The sequence below is a fragment of the Sebastes umbrosus genome, chromosome 11, assembly GCF_015220745.1.
Source record: "Sebastes umbrosus isolate fSebUmb1 chromosome 11, fSebUmb1.pri, whole genome shotgun sequence".
Taxonomy (NCBI): Eukaryota; Metazoa; Chordata; class Actinopteri; order Perciformes; family Sebastidae; genus Sebastes; species Sebastes umbrosus.
Window position 1 is genome coordinate 7,149,396 of NC_051279.1, and position 27,953 is coordinate 7,177,348.

General features: G+C 40.3%; 1 protein-coding gene across 1 annotated transcript; it reads left to right on the plus strand.

Annotated features, from left to right (window-relative positions):
• bcan (brevican) lies at positions 1 to 27,335 on the plus strand. The gene is made up of 15 exons (XM_037785381.1): positions 1 to 240; positions 10,427 to 10,515; positions 11,855 to 12,247; positions 12,697 to 12,871; positions 13,294 to 13,421; positions 14,968 to 15,261; positions 15,470 to 16,459; positions 17,327 to 18,097; positions 19,443 to 19,664; positions 20,943 to 21,053; positions 21,149 to 21,307; positions 23,012 to 23,094; positions 23,241 to 23,385; positions 23,494 to 23,676; positions 24,953 to 27,335. Exons 1-15 carry the CDS (start codon positions 230 to 232, stop codon positions 25,093 to 25,095), a joined length of 3,897 nt encoding a protein of 1,298 aa, XP_037641309.1. The 5' UTR covers positions 1 to 229; the 3' UTR covers positions 25,096 to 27,335.
• The last annotated feature ends 618 nt before the right edge of the window (positions 27,336 to 27,953 follow it).

Genomic DNA, 27,953 nt, shown 5'->3' on the forward strand with positions numbered 1-27,953 from the left:
ACTGCCCTCATCCCAGTCTCTCCTCTCTTCACCTCCTTTCCTCTTGGCGGTCCAGACGGACACAAGTCACAGCTCCTGTCTGTCTCTGTCTCTGTCTCACTGAGAGGCTGCTGAAGGACTTTCAGTCGCAGGACAGACAGAAGCATCCGAACACCTGCACCTGTCCGGTCCGGAGGCTGCGCGAGGACACCAACAACTTCTGCACATCTGCACCAGAGAGTTGAGTCTGATGAAGATGAAGTAAGTCCATTAAAACTCTCTCACATACACGACTATTGGTTTAATTTCTTCGATTTATTTCGATTCTTGTCGCATTTTTCGCGTTCAGTTTGCCTTTATTGGTGCGTGCATGTGCTCTATTGACAAACTGGTCACTTTTTGATCAATCCTTGACTCGTTTTGCATCGTTTAACCCGTTGATGGTCCTAATATAATACTCATAAATCAAATGAAATGCTTGATATGTGCGTGATTGGGCTGCACATCCAGATATAAATCACTTATCACCTGCTGCAGCATCACTGTATGTTTCCACAGACATGGAAGTACTAAGATCCTTTATCTAAGTAATACCATGATGTAAAAATCCTACAACACAAGTAAAAATAAAATCTTGAATTCAACAGAAATATCATCTGCAAATTGTAGTTATCAAAAATGCTCATTATGAAAATGGTTTCTTTCAGAGTGTTATATTATTGTATACATTATGTTATTGCATAAGCATTTTAATGCTGTGGCTGGTCGAGGTGGAGCTATTTTAATATATTCATAGTTTACTATATAAAGTCTTAATCTGCACAGTAAGTATCTTTAGCTGTCAAATAAATGAGAATTTAAAAATATATATATTTTAAACATTTCCTGGTGACATGTGGAGTAAGTATAGTAAGTATAATCAGGTCATCATGAGATATGTTGAATAGAGTAGCCTGTGTTGGAGTTCTATAATGAAAGCATTTAAAAACATGTAGCCCATAGCTCATTTAAACTCAGTATGACTGTGAAGGATCCTAAAATAAACATATGTTAAACTATAGAGGGTGTTACAAAGTGGCAATCAGATTAATTTTAGGAATCATCAATTCATTATATTTATGGATGCACACATAACCTTTTGCTTTTTGTATTAACTAAGCTCAAAGTGTAAATTTTTCCAATAAAGCCTCTGAACACCCACACAGGTGTTTCCAGTTATTGTGGCTGATTAGACCTCTGCTCAGGTTGGAGGTGGGCGGGATTTATTAGGTTACAGATCTTCATCTACCAACTGTTGTGTTCAACAAACTGCTAACAGGAGACTCAGGAAGATGTCACTCAATAAGTCTGTACACGCCCACACAGTCCCGAGAGGAGGTCTAATCAACACCTGTGTGGGTGTCCAGAGGATTTATTGGAAAAATGTACACTTTGAACTGAATTAATAAAAAACCAAAAGGTTTTGCAACTTTGCGATTGTTCATTAATGTCAGTGACAGAATAAAGGGGTGATCCCAGCTTTTTGAATCATAGTGGGAATGTTTGCTGTGTTACATATTTGCATTTAGTTTGTGTAATCCAGAGCACAATATAAAGGCTGATTATAGCTGTGATTTAATCAGAGAGTCTGCACTAAAACAAGGCACGTCACTGTGGACACAAACAGAAGTTAAGGCAAGGCAACTTTATTTGTGTAGCACTTTAACATGAGGCTATAATCAATATTTTTCGGGCTTTAAGGAGCTTTATAGTTAGTTTGAGCTTATTAGTTTATCTGATAAGGTATTGTCCATTTTATGACTAAAGCATGAAACTTTCTCCAGTGTTTCTATAAACCATGAAGTTTATTTTCAGACCTAGAGGCATTTCAGATTTGACCACTGGGACTAGGCAGAGAGTGAACAAATTTCAGTTTTTTTTCTCCCACTTTTTTGCAGGCATAAAGGCGGTATACATCAGTTATGTTTTATTTTTACGCCCTAATTTCTCATAGATTGCACAGAACAGATCTGGGTATAATAAGACGATCAGATCTGGGTATGACGAAAAGTTGTTAGAAGTTGTTAAAAAGTTATAGCTTCCTTTACACCTGGAAATAAACACATCTACTTCGTAGGGTCAGGAGCCCCCGTGGGCAAATTGGTGCTCGAGCAGAATTTTGTAAAGGGGACATGACTGAGGCAGCTACATCTTTATTAGAACAAAAATAAATAGGAAATTAGGCAAAGATGTACATTATTACAAGGGAGAGTGATGGGGCAAAAACTGAAAAATGCAATGCTGAGGTCAATGACTTCTCAAGGTTACCAGAGGTCAGATACAAATTGCCTCCATCTCTGAAATATGTATGCAGATTATATGCTGAAACTTTCATGCTTTAGTCATCAAATGCACAACTGATTTCTGCCCCACTATATCTGTCTTGTAGAAATGATAATAAAGGGACACATTTCTGAATTCTTATATTAGACAGCTGTTCCCGTTACACGTCAGCAAAGGGTGCAGTTTTTCAGGTGTTGTGTAGTAGGGTTAAAGTCTTGTGGTCTCTCAGTGACTGACTGGCTCTCAGCAGGTCATGCAGGTCACTGTGGCTGCTGCACAGTTTGTCTATAACTAACAGAAAGTGAAGCGTCTGCAGTAGCATCAGTAAGTTTCCTCTGAGATGTGACTCAAACAGACCAGTGATGTGTTGTTTGTGGTTGTTTTCTTTTGTCACCCTGTCTGAGATATAAGCCCTTAAAGCTCACAGTAATTCTGTTTAATCAGCTTGTGGCATGCAGACTACAACACACACACACACCAGAGTCTTGTAGCTTATGGCTTTTGTCACTTCTTTAAGAGTTTTGCCCCGCGGCACACAGAGTCAGCGGCTAACAGCTAATAAGACATGGCTGCTGCTGCTGCTGCTGCTCGAGGCCGACTGGTGAATCGTTTCCAAATCATTCCTGTGAACTTAACGTCTCTCTCAGCACTCAGTCATGCTGTACGGAGTCTCTTTCTTCCTCTCTGCCTCCCTTTTCTCTCAGAGGTCTCTCCATTGCTTCCAGCCCTCCCCGGCTGCTCCTTGCTTCCTGTCAGATTGTGTCAGTCAGGGGGGGTTCGGGTTGCCCCTGGAGATGGGCACACTGAGTGGTTCGAGGTGGCGCGATGTGGGACTGGTGGGCCGGCGTGATGGAGGAGCTGCAGAGGGGCAAAAGGGTAACGGCGGTGGTTCCTCGCTGTGAGAAAGCAAAGGGGTACAGCATGGGGGAAGTGGTGGCGTCAGGTTGAACCAACGATGCTGAGAGAGGCTGTGTTCAGCTTTGTAATGTGTGTGTTTGAAAGACTCTGAGAGTCTAGGCAGTATATGTCATTAAGGTTCTTTCACATTTATTGATTTTGAATCTCATATTGAATCCGCATATCAAATCTGAATCCTTTCAAATCGATTATTGAATCATTTCAGGTTTAGCTTTCAATATTCAAAGATTCAATTCAAACATGAAATCACCTTATTTTATCCATGAAGGCAAACAACAATCTTTAAGTGATCCTATTGAGCATATGTGTATTAAAATAGACAAAAATATAATTAGTACTTTATTGAATTTGTTATAAAAACATTGTCGCATTTTGGTCGAGAAATCAAATGACTACATAAACATAATACAAATTTAAATACAAATAAAATAAAGATACAATATCATCAAAATATTAATAATAAGAATAACAACAACAACAATAACAACAATAATACTAATGATATAATCATAAAATAATGAAAACATACCAAATATATATTCCCACATAAATCTGCATTTTGAAGTTATTTAAGGCAATTAACTTTAGATAGCTACAGCAGCAATATTTGTCAATTAAACCAGCGATAGCTATGATCAGTGCCAGCTAGAGATGAGAAGCCTGTTGGCTGATTTCTAATTTTGCTCTCTGTTTATTAAATGAGTGAAGAGAGATTAAAGATTCAGTAGCCTCTAAACTTCTAAACCGGATCAAAATCGAAATCTTAATCATCACATGATGTCAGTGTGAGTTTGTAATTTCAGTAACTTTATTGAGGCTATCTCATTCTCTCTGTTCTGTTACTTCAAGACCGGAATTTCCTCTAAATTTATGCTGACACAAGCCTCTTCTGACTGCAGCGTTTTTCAGTCTTCTGTCTGATCGGTGTCACTACAGCGCACGAGAGAGACAGCGATCAAATCCACCAGATACTGATCTTAATAAGCGGATCCCATAAAAATATATCTTCATCAAAGTCATGATAAAATTCACTGTTTCCATAAATTCACATTCATTCAGTCACAGCGGACAGTAAACTCAATTTTTAGTGCCAGAGAAATCTCTGGTACATATGTTTGGCTTATTTATGAGGAAAAACCCCTTGAGATGTACCATCTTGTTGTTAGGTATCAGATTGGTACTCAGTGTTACCAGATGCCCTGAATATAGGCAATACAATTGGTATCGGTAGAGAAAAGGTCAGATCGTTGCATCCTGAAGCGTCTTTTTAGGCCCCGCCTCGGCTCAACTTTATACAACACAGCGTGACATCATGCGGCAAGGTGCTGCGTCGGCCAATCACATACATGCAGGCTCACATTTCTGCTAGATTGCTTTGTAACGTGATCGCCGTGTTTCTACTGTTAACCTCGCGATCATCGCATGGAAATATAAAATAGCTAACGCTGTGATTCACACACACAAGTTACATTAGTTTTACATTAAGAAAAACAATTACGAATGGCAAATACTTGTCCTATACATTTAGCAAGCAAGCAAACTTTATTCATATAGCATTTTATTTAAGTCGGAAGCACAATATGCTGCACAACGTGTGAGCAACCACGGAAGTTGCATCCACAAACACTATATTAATAGTGTAAAGATAAAAATGTATACATAAGTAAACTGATTTAATGATAATTAAGACCGGCAACCAGTCTGCGGAAAGGCGCAGCTAAAAAGGAATGTTTTCTGTTTAGTTTTAAAGGACGGTAGTGTTGGGGCGCACTTAACGTGATTGGATGTTCCAGCAGCTTAGAGCATAAAAGCTAAAGGCAGTTTGACCAGTTTTCATGGAGACCTGTGGGAACAACCAGACAGCCTGTTCAAGGTGACCTGAGGGGTCTAGCTGGTATGTAGCTCACAAGCATCTCAGAGAGATATTTGGGTACCAGACCATGTAGGGCCTTAGAAACGAGCATTACAATTTTAAAATCAATTCTAAAATTTACTGGAAGCCAGTGTAACGACCTCAGTCGTATTTACTTTTTCTAGTTAAAACTCTAGCAGCTGCGTTGTGGAGCTGCAGAAGATTGAGATGTAGGTAATCCCGTGAGCAGCACGTGACAAATTTTAGGCATCTAAATCTACAACAGACGTAGCAGAAGTAACTCAAGGCATTTTTGAAATGGTCTTTTTTGTAGTTTAGGTATGAGAGGACTTGTTGTGTTGTATGCTAAGTGTACGTGTGGACTATGTACCGGAGCAGCAGCCCTCTCATCACACACTGGGTAAAGTGACAAATGGGCCAAAGTCTCACGAAGCTGGTGCAGTCCTTTAAGAATGTAGTTCATCCCCTCCCTCCGCCTCCTCACCCCCTTCCGTCCTCCCTCCCAGCCTCAAACGACCTTTCCTGGCAAAACCGAGCGGTCAAACATGCTCTCTCTTGGCCCCCGCCGCCTTTTCCCTCAAGGTGAAGTCATTGACTATTCAGCCACTTGTGATGCCTGTCTTTGCACTTCTGATGTTGCCTGGGTTGCGTCCTCTGCCTGCTCTGCATCCCCATAGGAAAACCTCTCTCTCTCTCTCTCTTCTCCTCCTCCTCACTGAGGCTGTACACCCAGCTCAGCCCAACAAGAAAGAGAAAGAGTGAGTCAGACAGATAGCTGATGAGTTTGAAATGAAGGGATTGTTAGATTTGAATAGTCAGACATTGGTAGGAAGACTGTCAGGAGCAATTATGTCAAATTTGTCCATGTGATGAGAAAGTGAAAAGAGTATGACAGGAAGCTGACAGGTTCACCGTCTCCTTTATTCTAACTTTTTACTATTATGACTATTATGGTCACACATATGCACATACTTATCCATACACATACACTCAGTATTCTTTGTTTATATAAAGAAAAACAATTTATTTTAATTGTAATAGAGTAGTTTATTAGTTGTGTTGTTGTTGAACCTGACTGAAAAAATTTCCCAGGATGAACTTATTGTAAATATATCAGCATTGGTGTAACAAGAAATATTACAGAGATCTTGAAGATATGTTTGAGGCCATTTAGAAACGGTCTCCATTATATAGTTTGTCGACCATAGAGTAAAGTGTCCTGCTCTCTACATACTGTATCTTGGTCACAATTCTTTAACAACCAAACATAACAAATCTTTATAAAAAGGTTTATGTGATGCATTTATGTAAATGATTATGAATATTTACCTATTGTTTTTATTAAACTCTCAAATATTATTAGAATCAGCCTAAAAAAAAATCCATTGTTAGTTGGGATGTAATTTGGAGTTATAATTTATAATCTTTATGCAGTATGCTAATAATTCTCCAGGGCAGTATGTGGCAGCTGCTGTAATAAATCAGCATTGATTTTTCACAGCGCTTTCACATTTAAATCTTATATTATGGATGTGGGTGTCTCGCAGTCTGCAGCTCTGTTCGGTGAAATGATTTGAACGGCTGGCTTTGTCACGAGTGGCATTTCTGTCTTCAAGGCTTTCACTTTGGAGTGACGGAGCCAAATTCAGGCATTAAAAGTGATGTTGAGTGATTATTTATTAATCCTGTTTTGATTAGAAATGTGTCGCTGCCGAGAGCCACAAAACAAACTTTAATTTCCGTCGCAATCTCAAGTATAATACCCCTTTCCGTCAAAGGGAAGTACTCATTTGACATACAGTAATTGTAATGTCAAATTGTAAAGTGTGATTTTCCACCTTGTATAAAAGACTAAAAAGTCTGGATTTAGTTCCTCCAGGTGAACTTGTTGTTAAAGCTGCAGTGGGTAGAAATTGAGCAAATATGATTAAAGAACAATATTTGTATAAAACGGTCACTATATGACAGTAGTGCATGAGACAGGTAGTCTGAAAAAAATCATGTGCCTCTGTGTCCTCCGGTGTCCTCCGGTGTCCTCCGGTGCTCCTAACGGCATCTGCAAGATTTCACAGGGTTAGGCTTAGGCAACAACACTACTTAGTTAGCTTTAGGAAAAGATCCGGGTTTGGCTTAAAATAACTACAGAAGCGGTGTAAATTCAGTATGGAAGTAACGTGACAAATAACTCAATGTTAACTTCTGGTTTCACACGGGACACGACACCAGTCTCCTGGATAAAAGTCTGGTATTTTCTTATCCACCCATCCACCCCGACCTCCTCCCTATGCAGCGTTAGCTGCTCTTGATACTTCCCAGTTCACAATTACGTGGATTATATAATATGTACACGAATCAATACATTCAATTTCGTGTCTATTTCATGAACTGGTGTGCGACTGAGCTGGATAGGATGAGAGGCTGACACACCTGTCAATCAAGCAAACATGCACAAAGAATACTTTTCTTTTAAGATTTAATATAGCACAAATGTACAGTAACAGTTATTGGACACACAGTAGAAGAGGTGTTATTAAGTGTTGTGAGTTTGGAGCTTGTATGGAGTCCAAGATTTCTTGGTGGCAGCATTTAGTGACTTCAGTTCAGTGACCATGAGGTTGTAAAGAAAATGCTCCTCTCACTACCATTTGGACCCTTCGATGGTTGCAGTTGCCTCATGCAGCTTTTTGATGATATGAAGTCTTTCTCTTGTTGGATCAAAGTCTTTGTAAACACAGTTTGAAGTGGTTGGTCAGAGAAGGAGAGAAGAGAAAATTTAACTTATCCCCAAGCAGAAAAAAAGGTGTTAATAGGTATACAGAGAAAATAGGATTACAACACAAAAAAGGAAAAAAGTGGAAGCGACTATAGTGGAGGATGAAAGGAGTGGTAATAATGGTAAATCTAGTTAAGTTGGAGGTTGGGCTTCAGTCCGACCCTCCGGGGAGTTTTTGGGAGAATCAGGATTCAGCTCACGTTCTGCAGCTCCTGAAGTCTGACTCACAGCAGCTAGAAAGCTCCAAGGACACACAGACAGTCCCTCTGTCTGTCTGTCTGCTTCACGCACACACTCACACAAGTCCTCATTGTTGGGATTACTATATTTTGACCCATGTTTTTATGCATTTAATAGTTAGCAGACCAGTCCATATTGTTGTGTCAGCATGTACAACTACAAGTCTCGGATAAACTGGGGTTATTATTACATTTTTATTATTGATTGAATTATTAGTTAATATGAATCAATTTCAACATGCAAAACTCTTGATTCATTTAAAGCTTGATAAACATCTGCACCACAACTTTTATTTATCAATGTAACGTAATAATCACAAAGATTTTCATTTAAAGGTCCCATATTATGCTAATTTTCCGGTTCATTCTTGTGTTTTGTGTTTCTACCAGAACATGTTTATATGCTTTAATGTTCAGAAAACCCTTTATTTTTCTCATACTGTCTACCGGAATATACCTGTATTCACCCTCTGTCTGAAACGCTCCATTTTAAGCACATCAGCGGGGCGTTCATATGGACTCTTCTTGTGAACACGGTAAACATGACCCCGTTTGAAGGCGCCATAAATATATTTATATATATAGACGATGACACTTCAAAAATAAGTGCCAAAGAAAAAGAATCACATTCGACATTCAGAAGAAGGCAACGAAAACACACCTGCAATTACAGTTTATCACCATATATGTAACGAGATATAAGATAACAAAAAATGTATACAACGGACAAAAGATTTCATCCTTGAAACAACCTAAACAGAACCTTAAAACAACCCAAGAGGTGTCTCAAACAATGAAAATAAATGAGATCGATCTAAAACAATCCCTCATGTTTCTGTATGCAGGATGAATAGTTGGTATTACTCACGGCGTTCAACATGATGGATAATGTCATCATCCTATCTGTTTTCCTGCAGAGATTCTGCTGATATCGGCTCACTGACTTTTACTTCAGTCGCAGTTTAAATGTTTGATGAAAGTCGGCCACTTGCCATCGTTCTGCTCTGAGTTTGATGAATGACTCGGAGTATTAAGTCAATATTTGTTTTGTCTCTGTAGTGAGTGTCTGAATTCTCTTCTTTGGTCAGAGAGGGAGAGAGTCACGACTAAACTAACTAATAAATCAGTGTCTCAATCGGGTGGTATTTGATCTTGTGTTGGTGGACTTCAAGTCTTTTAAATCAATTTTTAAAACACTGAGTGAATAAGATTTTTCAGATATTTCCTAATTAGTTTGTTGTTTGGAGTTAATCATAGACTGTATATAAGAAGTTGATGTAGTCACCGTGATGTCAACCATTGGTTTATGGACTGCTGTTTTGAAGCCTCAAGTTGGGCATTTTTATCGTCATCATCTTGTTTTTTTGCAACCAGAAGCGACACGAGAGGGTTGAGCTAAGTACAACAGAACGCTGAATAAGACATTTTTAGGCCTGTCAATCACAAGGTAGCCCAAACTGGATCATCCCCTGCTTTATGGTCTATTTGACTCCAAATGGGTCCATAATTTACTAAATGAACATCATGTATTGAAGAAGACTTGAAACTAGCGATTGAGACCATAAACTCATGTTTACAATGTTTACTGAGGTAATAAATCAAGTGAGAAGTAGGCTCATTTTCTCATAGACTTCTTTACAATCAGACTTCTTTTTGCAACCAGAGGAGTCGCCCCCTGCTGGCCATTAGAAAGAATGCAAGTTAAAGGCACTTCAGCATTGGCTTCACTTCTCAGACCAAGGAGTAACCCACTGGAGTTCACTGAATAATGAATTATCTTGAGGTAAATTTTCCATCAGAAAAATAGTGAGAATGCTGTAACATGATAATCAATCACTCAGTTATAACATGCAGTTTATAAGTCTTATTAGATTACTAAATATTTATGCATATCATTATATATAAGGATGGGTCAGGAAAGGTATCTGGAGATATATTTTGTGCTTTATCAGTCTAAGAGAATTTACAGAATTATCATTCCCCACTTTTATTCTGAATGCCTATAATGAAGTCCTGCTTTAAATGTTATCCTGAAATGCAATCTGTTTTCACAGTATTACCGCCGGAGGCCTTCATAGATTCCATTTAACATTGTTTTTTACTAATGACCCAGTTTCACTTCATTTCACAGCAGTCCTTTTTCCTCTACCTAAATAAAATGTCAGCTCGGTACCAACACTTCTACTTGAGTTGACTTTTTGTTGGGAAAAAAAAATCCCAAGTAGCAAATGTAAGTGTTTGCTGTAAAACCAAACTCTGCAGCCCAGAGGTTTTGTGTCATGTTCAAACTGGGTGTCCTCTGCCTCCCTTCTTGTCTTTCAGCCACAGACCGGATGTGCCTCTACCTGTGCTGCTGTGTGCCATCTGTCTCCTCGTCCTGCCATCGTCCTCTACCCACCACCAGGAGTCAGGTACGCGCCCCTCCTCCCTCTCTTTTCGGCGCTGACATGCACCACTCCATTAAATCATACATGACCTCTGACTTTTAAGGGCAGCGGGGTGCTGTTTAATCATTTCCTGTCGTTCATCGTTTTTCGCTGACATGCACTCTCTGGAGGACGTTTTCAAGGTTGTCTGAGTGTCGCAGCGGGAAATCAGACTGATACGGCTGAATGTCTTTTCCTTTAGTTGGGCTGTATTGAGGGTATTGACAGATTTCTTACAATACATTGACACATATTGTATGCAAAGCAAAATGGTTTGAAGGAAATGGAGAGTTTTCAGAATCAAATGGGCAATAACTCTAAATAACTGACCTCTGTTGGTGACCAGTAAGAAGTACAACAATATGACAGAGATGTGATCTGATAATAACTCTACAAACCTCCTGCAGATATAATATTGTAATTTTGTGCTTTGAGGCAGCAATAAGCACGTATATATATGCCCATATCTACACTGTGAGTAATCCATCACCTCTGTCCAATTAAAGTTTTTGGCCTGTAGTCAAACACTGATATTAAATGTCAAGCTGTGGCTCTAAAATATTGGATGCAGGGTTGCGCTACGAAATGGGGAAAGGAACTTTATATTTCAGGGAATGGAAGGTAGAAATTGTTTCTTGCGAGCGCAACAGAGAGAGTTGTTTATAGAAGATCTGGGGCACCTTTATAACCTTTATAAAAATAAACTTAATATAGTTTACTGACAACCCTCCTTTTTTCTCCTTCTTCCACCTCAGTGTTTTTTCACTATATCGTGTTGTATGAAATTTTGTGCAGACATTCCTGGTGCCCAGAGGATGAATACTAATCAATACTTTAATGTGAAATATCTTGACAACTATTGTATGATGTTGAGTTTGAAGGCTCATTCTTGACTTTGGAAAGAACAATTTGACAAAAAAAAATTCTTGTCCCAAGATCCACTCACTCTTTTTTTTCTACCTTAAGCTTTAAAGGGTGACTTCTGTATTTTTCAACCTGGACCCTTTTTTCTTATGTTTTTGTGTGGACAACAATTACTGAAAGCTGTGATGGCAAGTGAGCAGCGTCAGTGTAACGGTACGTCCACTAAAAGTACTTGTTTTTGCCACTGACAGGCTCAGATCGTTGTTATAAGTGTCTGACAACATCATGGAAAGGACCCTACAGAGAAATAAAACCTTGTTCTTACCTTTTCTCCTGATCCAGTCTGTGTGTTATTGTGTCCAAGTCCCGCTCAAGGAGAAGTCTCGTTGTGAAATCTGAATATAAAAAGTAGCATATTTCTCAAAATGTCTTCTATACTTTGAAACCTGCCTCTCCTCAGATGATTCGAAGCTTCTCCAGGTGACCATCCCCAACACGCCACCCGTGGTTGCCGTGCTGGGCGGCTCTCTGACTTTACCCTGCCTGGTGTCTCTGGCCCACCCGCCGCCATCTCCCTCCACCAACGGCCGCCACGCCGTGCTGTCTCTCCCCCGGGTCAAATGGAGCGTGCTGACTCACGGCCAAGAGACGGAGATCCTGGTGGCCCGCGGCGACAGGGTGAGAGTCAGCGAGGCCTACAAAGACCGAGCCTCGCTGCTCAATTACGCTTACTCCCCCGCCGACCTCACCCTGCGGCTGGAGAGCCTGAGGCAGAACGACACAGGCTTCTACCGCTGCGAGGTGCAGCAGGGCCTGGAGGACGCTGATGATGTGGCTCAGGTCAAGGTCAAAGGTGAGATAGATATGAAACACTTTTGAAATTCATCCTTTTTTTGTGCTTAAGTACAGTACTTGAGTGTATGCACTTTGTTACTTTCCACCACCGGGCATGTGAACCCCTCTTTATCACCGTAGTGACAGATAAAACCACCACAGGGTGTACGCGGATCAGAAGAGACAAATTCATTAATTACAAAAAATACAAATGACATTGTAGGGAGAAAGCAGAAATGAGATGTCCCGATGTATCAGAATTAATGGTGCTTGTCGGTACTTAATTATGCAATCTTGTCCTCTTTAAAATATTCACATTGATGGTTGATGGAAACATTTATTTTGCCAAAATGTCAGAAATTTGCTTTAAACTTGTCACTCTGCCTCTGATGCTTTTTTGCAGAATGATCGCATAAAACGAGACAGAATTCATGAAGCTGCTGGTTTAATCATTTATGTTTTTTACAGGGGTGGTGTTCCATTATCGTGATGCATCCAGCCGGTACGCCTTTACCTTCGAGCAAGCCCGAGAGGCCTGTGAGGAGATCGGGGCTGAAATTGCCACTCCAGAGCAGCTCCTGGCCGCCTACCACAGCGGATACGAGCAGTGTGATGCCGGCTGGCTCTCAGATCACTCAGTGAGGTGAGCCCCTGACAGAACATGGTCCAATGTCAAACAGGACACATCACTCAACACTGGATCAAGGGAGATGGAAAATTCTGCATTTTGTGTTATGGAGATTTGTGGACGCTCAACAGCCCAAATCCTTCATGCAGCTCGACAAAAACGACAACACTGACACGTTGCTGTGCATGTGGCTGAGGGAGCATCCAGTATAGAGGTCTGATAGTGGCCCACTCAGCCAGCTTACATATGATACTCTCTGCACATCTGTACATCAGAACACACAGATTATCCAGCTGAGAGGCACTCGTGTGGTCAGAAATCCAACATTTCTCCCCACTTCAACGCTCAAGCTCAAACAAGTGTGATGTTTGGAGAGCCGCCATCACCGAAGAAGAGGTGCTTGGTGTTTCAATGCTGTGCAACATTTCATTCCACAGATATCCCATCCAGATGCCAAGAGAGGGCTGTTTTGGGGACATGGATGGATTGCCGGGAGTGAGGAACTATGGACTGTTAGAGCCTGATGAGCTGTACGACGTCTACTGCTACGTGGAGAACATCGATGGTAAGACAAACAAGGAATTAAAAAAAAAAATACTTTTTTTTTTTACCTATCCTCATCAGTTAAGAAAACATTTCCGACAGTTTTAATTACTGGAATTGGTACAAGCAACATGAGTGTTGAGAAGGCCAGATTGTAAACAAATCCCAGTTTAACCCAGTTACATTGTATGGTCAAAAGTATGAGGACACCCTGTTTTGTGTACTTTTATTTTAAGTCTTTTTTTTTACTGGTTTGGACCACTTAGTTTCAATGAAGGGGGATCTTAATGCTACAATATACAATGATACTGTGGACAATAGTGCTTCTAACTTTGTGTCAACAGTTTGTGTTCGTCCCTTACATATTTCAACTTGACAAAGCCCCGTGCACAAAGCTAGCTCCATAAAGACATGTTTTTTTTTCCAATTTGGTGTTACAACCCAGAAACCCTGGACAAAAAGGGTCATGTCAAGTCAACTTTATTTGTATAGCCCAATATCACAAATCACAAATTTTCCTCAGGGGGCTTTACAATCTGTACACCCTCTGTCCTGTACAGTACGACCCTCTCATCTTTAACAGGGAAAGAAAATGGAATAAACCTCAGGGGAGGGATCCCTCTTCTAGACGTGCAATATATGTCGTGTGTACAGAGTAAAAACATAATGAAAATACAACATAGACAATCAATATGACAAAGAAAGATACATATAATATGAGCATATATGAAGAGATGGATCCAGGAGGATGTCAAGCAGCTTCTAGGCATCGCCCAAACAGATAAAGCCTGAGCAACACGACCTCCTCTCCACCATGGAACTAAGAGAGAGTTCACACCACATGACGCTGATGTAATTAGACAGAATAAAGCTATTTCGTTTTTTAATCTAGGGTTTAAAAATGTATTTTACCACAACAAACACAACGATTAGGAGAACTGAGGCAAGCAACAAAAGAAAGAGGTGGTGCTGGTGGAGCCACATTAAACAAATAAGCTTCTTATGAATTTATATTTTTAGCAACTTCCTGGCTGGCTTCCCAAAAACATAAATTAAAATAAAACCTGAGCTACGTGGCTCCTCTGAGCTTACCCGACAAAACTAAACACAACACAAGGGAGGCATCCACCGTGCCTGTGAAGTGCACGTAGGAACAATCTAAAACCCTTCAGGTCAATTCAATTAAACTTTATCCTCTCACAAACATGGATGTAATGTTGTCTACGTACTTTTACTTCTTTATAACCTGTCTGACCTGATTGTTGCATGTCGATCAGTGTTTCCCAAAGCCCAAGAGGATGTCTTCAAGTGTCTTGTTTTGTCCACAACTCAAAGCTATTCAGTTTACTCTCATAGAAGAGTAAAGAAACCAGAAGGTATTCACATTTAAGAAACTGGAATGAGATCATTTCTTAAACAGTTACTCAGATTAATCGATTATCAAAATAGTTGGCGATTAATTTAATAGTGGACAGCTAATCGATTAATCGTTGCAGCTCTACACCTGATCATGCTCAGCACAAAAACCACAGCGAAGTAACAGGCATGTAACATCTCCTTGTGTAAAGGTGAGGTGTTCCACGGCACCGCCCCTCAGCGTTTGACCTTCTGGGAGGCCAAGGCCTACTGTCTGAGTCACGGGGCCGAGCTGGTCACCACAGCTCAGCTGTACGCAGCCTGGAATGATGGACTGAACCTCTGCAGTCCGGGCTGGCTGGCAGACGCGAGCGTGCGCTACCCCATCGTCACTCCCAGAGAGCGCTGTGGAGGCGGCGAACCCGGGGTCCGAACTGTCTATCGCTATAGCAACCAGACAGGCTTCCCCGAGGTTGACTCTCGACACGACGCCTACTGCTTCAGAAGTAAGAGAACAATCTTGTGTTTGATAAGTATCCTGGTTATTTTCTGTATCCTAAGGATCAGGATCAGGTAATTACCATAACATTTGTGGACCTGTTCCTAAATGAGCTTTCTTGCTCGACTCTCAACCAAGTTTTTTTCCTTAGGAATATGTTCAATCAAATCCTGGACATTCAAAATAACATTTTGTAATTATGCTCTTTATTCCAGGCGATAACGGTCATTACACAGAATCTCCTCAGGATTTTCTTGCCACTGAGCCGGAGGACATTGGCCAGGATATTGTTTTCTTAACTATTCCTGCAGAGGAGGAGGAGTTCAGACAGACCGAGGCGACGGAAAAGGGGGTCGAAGAGGTCCAACACGCCCAGACGGCCAATCCTGTAAAGCAGAGCCCTGTGGAGGCTAAGCCCCCAACATTGAGTTATGACAAGGAATCATCGTTGACGATAGGCGTTCATCAGTCTGTCACTCCTCCATCTGAACATCAAGAGCACGTGTCCACAGGAGAGGACACCTGGGAGGTCATAGAGAAGGCCAGCTACCCAGAATCCCATCAGCCTGCACCTGAAGAAACCCCCCACACAGATCCTGAAGAGCCTCACGCACTTCCAACAAATTCTCCAAAGGATGATGCTTCATCAGCAGTTACTACGACTGCTGATGAAGACTCCACTTTACCCACAACTGATGCGACAACTTCAGAGAGCGGAGAGCCCTCAGAGCATCATATTTCTGTGACTGAAAGTCTGGGTACGCCAGCTGTTAATGCAACATCTGGAGCTGATGTAAATGAGCTCCTCAGCAGCTCTCCGGAGGTTCCTCAAGAGGGTGACCTTCCTGTTTTACAAGAGGACCACACTCAAGATGACCACCTGGAACTCCCCTCTGAAGCGGAGCTCGTCTACTCGAGCACCTCTTACGGTGTTTCAGGGCAGCCAGAAGAGGCCAGCGCTAGTTCTGTTGAAGAGATGTCAGCAGTGACTCCATCACCCCACGCAGAGGAAACAGATGTTCACCCCACCACCCAGCTGCCATCTTTTGATAACAGTACCCCTGAGAACCATCCAACAGAGGAAGAGTCTGGAGAGGAGAGTGTAAATCCTCTTCTAGATGAGGAAACACAAAACTCAGTGACTCAGAGTTTGGTTGGTATGGACGTCTTTGCCACCTCTGAACTGGTCCCTACGTCTGATTCAGGTACGTATACAGTGACTATCAAAGATAGGACGTTAATAACAAAATGAATCTAAGGTTTTTTAGAGGTTCCTAGGCGAAGTTCGGATTTGGAGCCCCCCCTCCTGCCACCGGCGGCGCCGCTCTAGGGTTAGGGTTCAACCCCTAGAGCCCCATAAACCACAACACACATCAGACATCACAATAATTTTAAGACAAAAATTAAGATTTTTATTTTCATAAATAACTGTATTTATTATAATATATATAAAACAAATGGTCCCTGATATTGTTGGCTTAAAAGTGTTTAGTCAGTTTCACTACAAAGAGTTACAAACGTGAAAAGTGTATTTCTTTCTTTCTCTATTTATTTGTTTGCTACCTCAATGCAGAAAATGAAAAAGGGCATCCAACCCACATTTTCTTTTACATTTTTAAAAATGTTTTGTTAGAGGGCAACACCAGAAGGTGACGCCCTAGGCGACCGTCTATATGGCCTATGCCTTAATCCGGCCCTGGTCATCAGGATTCCTCCTTTCTAGGGACTATCGTCGTCTGTGGCAATCCATCTGAGATATTTCACTCTGAACAAAAGTGTTGGACCAACAGACTGACAGACCAGCATTGACATGCCTATGGACGCTGCTGGCATGGCTACAATCATTATTTGTCGTATACCTATAAAGCAAATGTCTACATACAAATCTTTAGTTGGGACGGTTAATATTTTGGGTACTTCTGATACCCTGTTTCATTGTCACTTAGTACCCATGTTATTTTTATATTTGTTTTTATGTCCTGCTGTAGTTTTCCATTTTCAAACTAAATTGGTTTAGAGAGAAAGATGGTTATCTTTAACATGTCATTTCAGATGATCCCTTTTCTTGGCAGGTCTTGAACACACCCCAGAGCACCCAGATGTAACTGTGGAGTCGTCCATCCCAGTGGGTCATGATGAGGAGGACTCCAATAGCACTTCAGAGGAGGAAACACCAGATGATCCAACCGACCAGAGTGGACTCATCCATCCTGCAGAAACCCCCACAGCAGAGCTCATCACAGTCACAGACGACTCTGATGTGAACGCTCCTGTCCTAAACACTGATCCGGTCACTTTGTTGACATCCCATGTATCTGTAACCCCGTCTCCCCCTACTGTGGAGGTTGAAGCCAGCTCTCCAGAGATTATAACCTTCATACCCGAAAGCAACACTTCATCTGGGGCCGAACCTCTGGAGGACATCCAGGACAAACTTGAACAGGAGGTATTAGGAGAAAGCCCAGAGGTATTCCTCAGCACAACCCAAAATACCACAGACAGCGATCCGGAAGGGACGGAACTAGATGCCGGAGAGGGATCAGGTGAATTGTCTGGAGGAAGCCCAGAGGTCAAACCAGGACTCATGTTGACAAATCCAACTCTCTCAACGGACCACACTTCTGCAGGAGGTGACGGTGAGGATGCCACTGATGCGCCTCCTCCATCAGATGTCAAAATCACACTGATCCCTCATCTGACCCTCACACCGGGCTGGGAACCAGAGCCTTCTAACTCCACACCGCAGGAGTCTCGCTCTGATCTGGAGTACAGCGCCGAGCCTCCTGATGACGGCTCTAAGGAGCAAGAGGTCATGGCTGAGATCACCACCAGCAGCATCAACAGTGAGTTTAAAGGAACAGTCCACTAATCATTGATCATGTAGGCTTGAAAAGTATATGTGAAAAGTTTGTTGCTTGCTCTTTTGTGGAGGACCGAAGCTTCATCAATCACGGTGGAAATAAAAAGTATATAGAAACGCATCACGCATTTTTTATCTGTTCAAAATGTACCTTAAAGGGAGATTTGACAGGTATTTAATAACCTTATCAACATGGGAGTGGGCAAATATACTCTGCTTTATGCAAATGTATGTATATATTTATTATTGGAAAACAATTAACAACACAAAACAATCACAAATATTGTCCAGAAACCCTCACAGGTACTGCATTTAGCATAATATGCTCAAATCATAACATGACAAACTGCAGCCCAACAGGCAACAACAGCTGTCAGTGTGTCAGTGTGCTGACTTGACTATGACTTGCCCCAAACGGCATGTGATTATCATAAAGTGGGCATGTCTGTAAAGGGCAGACTCGTGGGTACCCATAGAACCCATTTTCATTCACATATCTTAAGGTCAGAGGTCAAGGGACTCCTTTGAAAATGGCTATGCCAGTTCGGAGCGTCATTTAACCTTCTTTGCGACGAGCTAGTATGAGGTGGTTAGTACCAATGAATTCTGAAGGATTTTCTAGTTTCATATGATACCAGTATCTCCATTTTTCATCTTACAACCTCCAGAAGATTGATTGCGTTAATGCGTTAAAGAAATTAGTGGCGTTAAAATAATTAAGGTGTTATCATCGCGTTAACTTTGACAGCCCTAATTTTGATAATTGATTAAAGCTGCAGTTGATAACTTTGAGCAAATATGATAAAACTTTATTTTTATAAAACGGTCACTATATCCTGACAGTAGTACATGAGACAGATAAGCTGAAAAAAAATCATGTTCCTCTGCCTCGAGGAGTCTCTACCGCAGCGGTCAATCGCTGATTGCGAAACTCGTGAACTTCGGTCAAACGGTCAAACTAGGCAGCGCTGATCAAACATGAATCAAGATTCTCTTACTGTAATGTCTATTTCTATCCTCAAATGTCTTCAGAAACATATAATCCTAAAAAAAAACAAAAAAACATACTTTACTGTTTTTTTACGTTTCATACACTAAACAATTGATCAATTAATCCAGAAAACAATGAGCAATTAACTGATAATGACAATAAGAATAATTTGTATATAATAATTAGGGATCAGCAGATTCAATATTCATATCTGTTTAAAATTCTTTATAAAGACAGACCTAAAATTGTCAATATGTATAAAAACCCCTTTAAGTTGAGTTGTCTGCATTTAGAAATAACCTGTGATCAATCCCGTAACAATAAACTTTCTCAACAGACCATGGATCAGAGAGAGGTGAGGGGGAGACCAGCACCGATGAGCCTTCAGTTAAAGTGTGCACGTGGCATCCGGACGAGGAGGAAACCACCGGTCCAACACTCACCGCCGACATCAGTGATGTAACAATCTCTGCTCCCACCATGTTCCCAGAGTATTCTGCCATGGCTGCCTCGCTGCCTGTGGCCAAAGTTTCTGCTGCAAGACCAGGAGGCATTTCAGGTACATGTGCTCCATAAAATCTACTGCACACAGCAGACATAACAGCTGGTGTTGTGTGAAGGGGGGAGGGAACATCTGTCTCCGAAAATGCCCAATCAGGAGAGAGATTTACTGGACGCTGCAATTTAGCACCTCGAGCTGACTCAGCGCAACAGAGAGATTAGCTTCCCGTTCTGAATTAATTCTCTTAGAATAATAATAACACACAGTAAGCTCACCACAGGCATCTCCTCACTGTGTTACATAAGAAGGGTTTTATTATTATATTATTATTATTGGTTGAAGAATAAATAGCTAATTCTATTCTTCAAGACCGAAGACAAAACATCTCCAATAGCTATGAATTTAAATGTTGTCTTTGATTTTTTTTTTCATATGCACATGCACAGTATTTTTCTAAATCATCCATTATCATTGACTTAACAATGTGTGACTCACCAATCAAACTGTGGTGAAAAGCAGCTGGAAGAATTCACACCTTCACCCTTATTGTGAAAATCAATTTCAGGTTGAATTCACAGTGTTTATTCACTTAAAGCATAAAGTTGACGTAGCCACATGTATTCAAAAGGTAATGTGATTTAGGTTTTTTTAGAAATTAAAATTAGGATTTAAAATGTTTTTCTTTATGAGCATGAAATGAAGAACACTGGTAGTAAAACTGGACCTGGCTCCACTGTAATGGTTCAACTTTATCCATTTATCACTACAGGCTTTTTAAACTTTTTACTGTGTCGCTGCATCAGTACATTTTCAAATTATTACAATATCATTAATTTTTAAAACCACAACTTCATTGTAATCTGTTTTTTTTTTTTTAACATTGATACTGGATCATGTAGTAACTGAGAAGTGGGTCCCATACCTGATGTAACAGCTCCCTCTGCTGGCGCCTCCATGTACGGCAACTTCATTTGAAAATTAGATGTTCGGCAGGTTAGGCAGTTAAGGCAATTAAAGGTTAAAGGTTCCTCTCTAAATTTGTTTGTGGCGGTGCAGGACTCGAACATTTAAGAAAAAACACCATCAAGTCTGATAAAACAATTGTTGGCATGAAAGGCAATATGGAATATAATTTCCATTCAAATGGAAAATAACATATAGCTAAATCTGGTACAAAGTATCTGACTACTGCATTTAATGAAATAGATTATATTAAAAGTTAGTTTATTGGTTATCTTCAGATAGCTTCTTCTGGAATAGTATTATTTTAAGATACTGAATAATGAATATATATAAAAAGCTCTGTTAATACGTACCACCATCTTCTTCACACAGCTGCAGACTCCTGCCTGGAGAACCCTTGTTTGAATGGAGGCACTTGTATCGACGGTGAACCGACGAAGTGCTTTTGTTTGACCGGTTATGGAGGAGACTTGTGCCAGACAGGTTCGGTGTCAACTATTTGATAAACATATAAACACATGATCTTCCAAGTACTAGAAAGACAGAGTTCCTACTGATTCCTCTCTCGTTCTGCTCAGACCTGGATGTGTGTGAGCCCGGCTGGGAGAAGTTTCAGAGCTTTTGTTATCGTCACTTTGCCAAGAGGCAGAGCTGGGAGGCGGCTGAGCAGCACTGTCGCATGTGTGGTGGACATCTGCTTTCTGTCATGACCCCTGAGGAGCAGGACTACATCAATGGTAAAACCCCCTGAAGAACACAATCCACTTAGATCAACCCTTTAGTGATGTGGAGGCCCAGATTTCGTGACTTAGATGTCATTTCACGGATCTCAAGAAACAGTTGGAGAACATGTGTCCAGCACCTTGTAAATCAATATGTGAAGAAAATTATCATTTATAATTTATAAATTGTGCTGTAAAACATGTAGTTCTTTGGTTCAGACCTCTGAGGTTCAACTCAACCAATAACATTGCTCACTTATCAGTGGTGTTTGTATGTTTTAGAATCACATACACTTTTGATTATTGATAGTCAATCACTTTGCAAAAAGCACACCACACTTTTTTTTTTTTAGATTGATTAATAATTTCTGGCTTGCATTGTGTTCCAGTTTCAGTATGAAAACAGTTAATAACTTTTATTGTTTTGTCAAAGTTTCAAAACTTCCTCAGACGTTTAAAAATTGATAGTTAGGTGCCGATCTTCGAGCTTTCTTGTCAGAAACTCAAATCCAGAAGAGAAACGATTAGCTTACTTGGATATGATGAAGGATGCTGGTACAGCGGTCTATGATGCATACCAACAGTTTACTACTTTTAAATATAAAATTATCATAATCATTGAAAGTAACCTTTACAATATGATTAAAAAAACATATAAACGGATGCAAAAGTGTGTATTTGGAGGCGACCGTTCACCAGGAAACCATCAAATCTAAGGTGTTAGGGTGTCCTTGAATGCAGGGACGAACATATGTCTTGCAGCAGATATCAAACTAGTGATCTTTCCTTCTAACATTCCTCCAATTCAAGACTCCTGAAAAATCCAAAGTGATGAGTTTGTTTTAACATCGAGGCTTCTCAGAAGAGCAACCACCTTTCATGTCTTCCCTTTCATTGAATCCGTTATTTTTCCTAGAAAATGTCACGGTTTGGAAGTTGGTGTTTCGTCTGGCAACGAGGCGGTGAGATAGTTATCTGACATTCCTTTGGCGGTTGTTTTTTGCTCTGCGGAGAGTTTCCATGGAGAGTATATAGACTGATACGGTCAGAGATCTCTGATCAGTTTGTTGGTTGTTCCTCGCTCCAGGCTCAAAACTAAAGGAGGCTTTTGAAGTCAGGGCTCCTAAACGTTGTCTCCTTAAAACCCAGCGGACGGTGACACTTTACTTTTAGCATTTATAAATAGTATGTAAACATGTATTAAATGGTATACACACATTATAATGTAGTTGTACTCAGCTAGAAGGCCATTTTTAAGTGTTTTTTAATGAATAGTATTTGTCAACTAAGATAATTTATTCTATGAAGACGTATTTTATGAGACATATCTTCACGTGTTTTACGATATTGTCATTTATTATCTGTTAATACAGCAGCCTCCACTTATGGATGCCTCATAGCAGGAGGTACAGTTGTTGACAAATACATTAATAAACACATATATATCTGCTTATAACTACATTATCATGTGTTCTAAATGTGTGTATACTGCATATAAATGCTAAATAGGGGGACTTGTCTCTATGTTATTCTAATAATAATCTTATATTCTGTCTATTTTATGTCTTTCTTTTGTCTTTTATTGTGAAGCGCTTTGTGAAGCGTGTGATGTAAGGTGCTATTACATTTAAATGTACTTACCGGTACTTACTTTATATACCGTATATAGCTACAATGCAATGACCCCTCTCTTATTTTCTCACACTTTTTTACTTGTAGACAAATACAGAGAATATCAGTGGATTGGACTGAATGACCGAACCATCGAGGGAGACTTCCGCTGGTCGGACGGGAACCCTCTGGTGAGTTTTACTGCATCAATCACAGAAGAGAATTACAGTTTTTGAATTGTCTCAGCTGTCTAAGTCAGGTTATTAAAACATAAAAATCAATACTCAAAAAGCTATATTAAATTTAGATGTTTCCTTCATGTGACTCTCTCCGTCAGCTCTTTGAGAACTGGTACAGAGGTCAGCCCGACAGCTACTTCCTGTCAGGTGAGGACTGTGCGGTGATGGTGTGGCACGACGGCGGCCGCTGGAGCGACGTGCCGTGCAACTACCACCTGTCCTACACCTGCAAGAAGGGCGTCTGTGAGTTCATTTGAGCTGCACGTTTTGTAAGGTCTTATTTTTAAATCACCACTGGTGGTAACGTCCTAAGAGGTATAGTTGTCTCTCCATTTATCTTCTATCCAACAGCATCCTGTGGCGAGCCACCCAAGGTTCCCTACGCTAAGGTGTTTGGGAAGAAGCGGTTGCGTTACGAGACCAACACCAAGGTGCGATACTACTGTGAGGAGCGTTTTGTGCAGAAACTGAACCCTGTAATCAAGTGCCTGCCTGGCGGCCAATGGGAAGAGCCTCAGGTTACCTGCATCCCATGTAAGTGCATCAACTGTCTGACCTTGATTAGCCATAGATACTATTACACAAACAATCTCAAGCTAATAAAGTGAGTGATAAAATGATTTCTCTATAAATACATGTAACAGAATGGCACAGGACAACAACAGGATGTTCTAGTAAAGGATTTAGTTATAATTAAATAAGAAAAACATCAGCAAAAATGTAAACTTCACTCAAAAGTAAAATCTTTTAATTGAACCCTGGCTGTCAGAGATTGCAGGCAAATGCATCCATCCACCTATTATCTGTCCAGAACACCTTCACTAATGTATTCTTCTCATCTTCTTTTGTCCCGAGCATTTTAAAGGAAAATTCACTGATTTTACCCCCATATCCTCAAGTGATGTCACTTGAGTCAGCATCTGTTGGGGATGAAGACTACAAGTTTGAAAATGAAAAAATCTGGTGTGGAGTTAGAAAGAGTTGAGATCTCTTTAGCCCGCTGCTCATCTCTGCTTGTGGCTATAGGGGCTCCAGGCTACATTAACCGCTACTAGCATAATACATCTGAATCTACCAACTGTCGGTGGTTGAGTTGCATAATGGGTATCGAAGGCCCAAATTTTGACCATGGATGTATTAAGAGAACTGGATACAGCATTGGAAGCAGTTCCGTGTTCATTCCTATGAAAGTTACTCAGTGGCGCATGATGCCAAAATGGCTCAACTTCCGACTGGAAAATTACCCGGATCTTCCAGCGATCTTCTGCATCCATTGGGCTCGTAGAGCAGGCGCAGTAGCGTCGGCCTTGGTCTGGGTCTCATTCACATGAACAGAGGAAGGGAAATAACTCTGGATACGGCTATTAGTGCATTTTACAACTTTTAGGACCTAATGGTTTAAATAAGGGCTTTTCAAGTGTTCATACTGGGAAGTTGATTCACCTCAAAAAAAATTATCCGCTGAGTTACAGACGTCTCTTTCCCAATGTAAGTGACCGACACGGAAGTTGCACTACTGTCGTTTGGCCGTGACGAAAATTGGGATCAACGACCGCCGCACTTCGTGGGGACTTGATTTTGACAAGGAAGAAGAACGCATGGAATTAAAAAAAAACGATATCTCTGGTTCTGCTGCATCAAAATGGACCCTTTTTTAAACTGCGCAATGAGTACTCTTTAAGACATTTTGCTCATTTTCACAAAGGTTCAGGAGACCGGGCTGATCTGGAGCAAATAAAACTCCTTCATAGTAAAGGCTGTAATGCTTTAATACTTCTGTAATACTTTTCCGTCTGTCTCCCACCTCTAGCCCATTCGATGGAAGATGACCCAGTTACCTCACTTCCTTACCAGCATGAGGAAGTCATGGAGGCCATGGAGGCCATGGAGGTCAGAGGCACAGCCACAGAGAAAGCAGCTCCGCTGTTCTGGGACATTAAGTGGAATGTCTGAAGACATCCTGCCTTTTTCTTAAAAAGAAAAAACAATATTTCACCTCCTCTTTTCCCCCGTTTCTTGTGTCTCAAAAGACTTTCCAGTCCAGTTTAAGTTAAACTGTATAAATTAAAGTCATGTCAAGGCCACAGTTCTTACAGTCGTGGAGAATCTGGAAAACTTGCTGTAATCCAAATACATGTTTTTCAGTAAAGTGATGCATGTAAAAAAAAAAGGTTATGGAAGTTGGGATGAATTTGGCCAGTTGAAACAAAAACCACACTCCCAAGCCTGAATTCTTCTTGACCTAGAGATTCCTGGGAAAGAATATCAGCCAAAATGAATTTCTTATGAACGAGTCATATCAAGAGATAAGAGAGGACCCTCCACACTGTTCAAAACACTCCACAGTGGATTTTTATCAACAGACAACGCATTGATTCAACATCTGTCTTCCTTCCATTCTTGTTTTTAGCTCAGGACAGTATGTAAGATCCTCTCTTATCTCTTGACTTTCACAGAGAAGGACAATTTTTACGCTGGAGGACATGTTTTATGTGAGACTGTCATATAAAAGACCCAGAATCTAATTAACAAAATTCATATGAAGTCTAAAGTTCTCGTAACGTTGCAGAGACTCATTTATCAACATCAACATCAGGATATGTTAATATTTCTGAGACAATTCTTATTAAGCATTTAAATGTACAAGTCTGTACTACCCTAAACCAAATTAAATAGGCTATACCAGTATATGTGGGGGTTAAGGGATCCAGAATAATTCTACTTACTTACTTTGGTGAGCTCTACTCTCATAGCCTGTTCAGTGACATTGTTGAATTCTTAAATTTGACTGCTGGTGCGATACACGCTGTATTTTAACATATTTGTAACAGACTGCTGTTCATGATAGTTTGCAGTTTAGTGTGTAGTGTGAATGAATTCTCAGCATCAGATGGTCTGACATTCACTAAAGCGTAAAATCTGGAAGATTCCATGTTTTTACTTTTGTAGTGAATTATATCACTGTTGAGAGCCTCTCCGGTACCTCCGATATACTTTATTTCCCACAGACTGCACTCTTGAAACATGTTCATTTATTGTGTCTTAAGCTTCAGACAACTAGGATGTACAACCTAGGAAAAAGAAAAACACATTCCTGACCCGGACGCAGTTACTCTTTAAAGCTGCACTAGGAAACATTTCACATTTTAAGGCCTCTGCACACCAAGTCGGTATTTTTCATATGCATTTTTTTTAACCCGTCATCTGATAAAAAGCATAGAAACGCACAGAAACCTTGCACACTGAGTCCCATGCATTTTATTATTCTATTTGTAGCGAAAAATTCGTAATACAAGATAAATCTGAATTAATTACAAGGATGCAATGTATAGTGCTATAGTCCCAAACGGGGCTAATAAAAGAATGAATGACATTAGCAAGAAGCTATCGTTTAGCTGCCTAGAGCACACTCACTATCGTCTAATCTTTCCTACATCCTTTGTTTTGCGACAAGCTGTTCTGCAATCACCTGCCACAATCTATAACTTCCGCATCTCTGTATTATTTACTGTGTTTCTTGTAAAGTGCTTTGTGCTGGGAGACGAATAGATGAAGTGAATCAGCTTATCGGATGCCATTTGGATGATGACCTTTGCATTGATGGATGCGAAAAACACCCGCAGAAAATCAAACATTTAGATTTTCGGTGTGTAAATGTGATTGACACGTGAGGTTGTATTTATTTTTGATCCCACCCACACAAACCTGAACCACCTGACAGATCACAGACTCTGCTTGTCCTCTGGTGCTTTTTATTCAGGTGTCTCAAGACTTTGTTGTATGGTTTGCTAATATGAACTGTATCTGTATTAACATACAGTATCCTAATCAGAGAGTTTAATTTTAAATGTATGTAGGAGTAGTAGTCTACACTGGCACTGAGGCGATCGCTGTTCTTCGGGGATCAAAGAGGAAAAACAAATATTTCAATGATGCAACAATATCTCATCTACTGTATCTTTTCTAGTTTTTAAAGGAGTGTTGTATTAGACACTGTGACAGTAACAATGCAGGTGATGTTAAATGAACGCATACTAAATGTACAAGTAGAGATAATATAGTAAAAATGGATCCAATGAAAAAGGAGAAGTAAAATGGAATTTTTTTATGTAATCTGAATTTCTATTGTTGTCACATGTCTGTTGATTTAACTGTATAACAATTAACACATTAAAAATGTTTGTAAAAATCTATTCGTAATATCATGACTCTATTATTCACATGACTCCTATTTGATCAGATAAACAATACTTGACTTTACAATGTTCTTTTTCACCTTATGTCATATTCAAGCAGTTTTCAATGATCGTCCATGACTTTTGAACCACAAAATAAGAATTGCAGAGCTGCAGCCTACGCAGGATTTTGCATTTATTATCATTTGTGTTCCAGGTGCGGTTGTCGGGTTTATATTTTTTATCACCTCTGATTCAGTTTCTAATTGAATTCTGTTACCAAATCTCTCCTAATTATCTACTGGATGTGAGTCATTGTCCCCCAAACAAACTTTGAAGAAATTAGTGCAAATATTGCTCAAATAACTTAATGCCAAATGAATACACTGACATGTGGACATATCTTTATTTGAATACATTAAATTACATGTAATTAATTTACAGATAAACCAGTTCATCTTTTAACATAACCAGCAGCGTTATTTACAGTTCAGAGTTTTAGCGTCTTTGAATGAGCTCGCAGGAAGCAGCTCGGTCTCAAGTTAATTGGACACGCTGGCAGGTGCAGTGATCGACCCAGAATTAACCAAACATATTTAACTTTACCTTCACTGATGAGTTACTCTGTGCAGAAAT

Excerpts from the sequence above, each read along its gene's own strand:
- bcan (XM_037785381.1), top strand. Across the intron at positions 12,872-13,293 it reads CTCTCAGATCACTCAGTGAG|ATATCCCATCCAGATGCCAA; the intron begins GTGAGCCCCTGA and ends TTCATTCCACAG. Across the intron at positions 23,677-24,952 it reads TCAGGTTACCTGCATCCCAT|CCCATTCGATGGAAGATGAC; the intron begins GTAAGTGCATCA and ends TCCCACCTCTAG.